This window comes from Ziziphus jujuba, chromosome 4 (assembly GCF_031755915.1).
Source record: "Ziziphus jujuba cultivar Dongzao chromosome 4, ASM3175591v1".
Taxonomy (NCBI): domain Eukaryota; kingdom Viridiplantae; phylum Streptophyta; class Magnoliopsida; order Rosales; family Rhamnaceae; genus Ziziphus; species Ziziphus jujuba.
Window position 1 is genome coordinate 2,980,593 of NC_083382.1, and position 2,554 is coordinate 2,983,146.

The following is a 2,554-nucleotide window of genomic DNA, read 5'->3' on the forward strand; positions in this document are numbered from 1 at the left end:
TATATGTAATAATTACTCTCCAATTTATAGAGAAAAAGTTATATATAATAATTATTTTTGCCTCAAGTACAACTTCACGAGTTAAATTTATCTATATTTAATGCATTTGAAACAATTTCTTTCTTATAAAAAATTAGTTTGATCATATTATTTTTATCCATTAATGTTCGTTATTCTTTATTTGTAAGAATGGATAAAAGAATTTCATTAAATAAAAGATGAATTGGTTAAATTTTAACGAGTTTAAAAAATAGTATTGTATTAAAATGTAAGTGACTTGCGAAAGGTTGTTATAATATTCTTTATAATAAAAATGTAGTTTTGAAAAATAGTAAAATATGGAAGGCTATAGTGATATTTAACCCTCTCTTCTTTCTTCTTTTCTTTTCTTTTTATTTTTTCTTTTTTTAATTTCCCCATGCACTAGTCTTTAAGAGAATCCTAAAACTTTTAGCTTTCAATTGGGCTCGATAAAATGAAGATTTACCAAAATCCCAAACAACGTTCATTTAGAAGTTATTTTTGTTTTTTGTTTGTTGGAATGTTTTATCAAAGTAATAATATTCCATAATAGTCGATACGATAATCAAGCTTATGGGTCACACCAAATCATTATTAATTATTAACTCTCATCAAATCAAACAAAGCATCTTATTTGCTACAAAGCTTATAAAATTACCCAACAAACACTTGAAGGATAATAAAAGAGAAAAATTAACACACATGGACAAGTAAGCTAGTCCATATGGATAGGCATATATGGAAGCACCGTCCTTAATTATCACACTCGACAACCATTAAAGTACAACATAGATAGAGGGCCTTCCTTGCACTTGCACCTGCACTTGCATCGTACTAATTATTTAGTGACACCATCCAAGGTCATTATTCCAACATACTCAGGAGAAGTGCCTTCTCCAATTGTCACAATTGAGTAGCATCCATTCCAAGAGTCTTCATGTTTAGTGGATTGATTTTCCAGCAAACCTTTAATATAGTCCCAGTGATCAGTTTCATAATGGCGAGCTTCACGGATTTCAGTATAAGCCTACAAAATAAACAAACAATTAATAAAAACAAGTCAGATTCATATTTGATGGCATAATAATAAAATTTCAGGAGCAGCTAGGCTATAGTACTATACTTACATGATTATCACCAACATAGGGAATGCCCCAAGAAAGCAACCAGTCACAGAGATAAGCGTCGCCGTTGTAGCCGCGGTAGATGACGGCGGATTCCGAACCAGCAAACCATGAAGGGTGGACATGGAGAAAAGCACCCCACTGCCCATTTTGAATCTTGGCAGGGTATGGGGATTCATAAACATGGCCATGCCAGTCATTTTTGCCGGCGTATGTTAAAGTATCTCCGGTAGCATTGAAAATCATGCAAAGTGCAGAGATTCCATTGCCATACCTTTCCTTAAGGTTGTTCACAAAGGTTTTTGCATTGGCGTCCCTCCCCTTAGAGTTCATGTTTAGGAAAGCCACTTCAGCTCTGTCTTTGCGCGTTATGTCGGTCTTCTCTGGATAAAGTATTTTTACATCCTCATCAGTGATGGGGTCTCCAAACACATTGCCTGCCATATTAATCAAACTAGCTAGTAAGCAATTCAATGATCTCCTTGTAATTTGCAAAGCTAGTTTGAAGTTTTAAGTGGTGTTGCTCTTTCATGGTTTATGATAACACATATTTATATACATACGCCCCTCCATGCCTAATTCCCCATGTGTTTGTTGGAAATATATAGTTTTTATGATAAAATGATTAATTAATTGCTGGCTGTTTAATAAATCATACTGACATTTTGTCAAAAACTGAATATATACTAGTTAATCTTCATACTGATTTTGCCATCCATCTTGGAGAAGTCGGCCCGTAAGGCCTATTAAAACTTCCATTTTTTTTATTTTAAAGAATTATACTTATGTTTTGTAACTCTAGCATACACTGTGAGATCTCACATCGGTTGGAAAGGAGAACGAAACATGCTTTATAAGCGTGTAGATACATTTCCCTTATGACACATTTTAAACTCGTGCAGACAGGTTCTAAAGCGGATAATATCACAAGCAGGTGGACTGGGCTGTTACAATTGCTATTAGAGTAATTATCCGGATTGATGTGCCTCGCTGGCTCTCAAAAGAGGTGGATTGTAAGATTCCACCTCGGTTATAACATATCTTATAAGGGTGTGGATACATTTCCCTTATGACATGTTTTAAACTTGTGCAGATGGAACCCAAAACGAATAATATCACATGTGGATGGGTTGGGATGTTACATGCACTCTCTATATAAAACTTTCAATATATTTATTTATCACATTTACAATTTTCATTGCACAATAATACTTTTATTTAATTTCATATTTTATATATATATATAAAAATAAAAAACACTTTATTGTAATTGGATATTATTATAATAAAGAGTAATTATTTATTGAAAAATGAAAAGTAAAAAGTAGTGATAAATAGTGGTGCTATAATTGGATAAAAAATCCACTTTTTATTTTGTTAGATTCTTTAAAAGAAAAAGCATCTTTGAA

The 2,554-nt window shown here is 32.6% G+C and overlaps 1 protein-coding gene across 1 annotated transcript; it reads right to left on the minus strand.

The window, feature by feature from the left end:
• Window positions 1-592: 592 nt before the first annotated feature.
• LOC107416218 (23 kDa jasmonate-induced protein) lies at window positions 593-1,656 on the minus strand. The gene is made up of 2 exons (XM_016024687.4): window positions 1,149-1,656; window positions 593-1,048 (listed from the first exon to the last, which is right to left on the minus strand). Exons 1-2 carry the CDS (start codon window positions 1,587-1,589, stop codon window positions 860-862), a joined length of 630 nt encoding a protein of 209 aa, XP_015880173.1. The 5' UTR covers window positions 1,590-1,656; the 3' UTR covers window positions 593-859.
• Window positions 1,657-2,554: the final 898 nt, after the last annotated feature.

Bases quoted from the DNA above. Each gene is read 5' to 3' on its own strand.
- LOC107416218 (XM_016024687.4), bottom strand. From the start codon at position 1,589: ATGGCAGGCAATGTGTTTGGAGACCCCATCACTGATGAGGATGTAAAA. The intron at 1,049-1,148 runs GTAAGTATAGTA...TTTATTTTGTAG, and splicing joins CCTATGTTGGTGATAATCAT to GCTTATACTGAAATCCGTGA.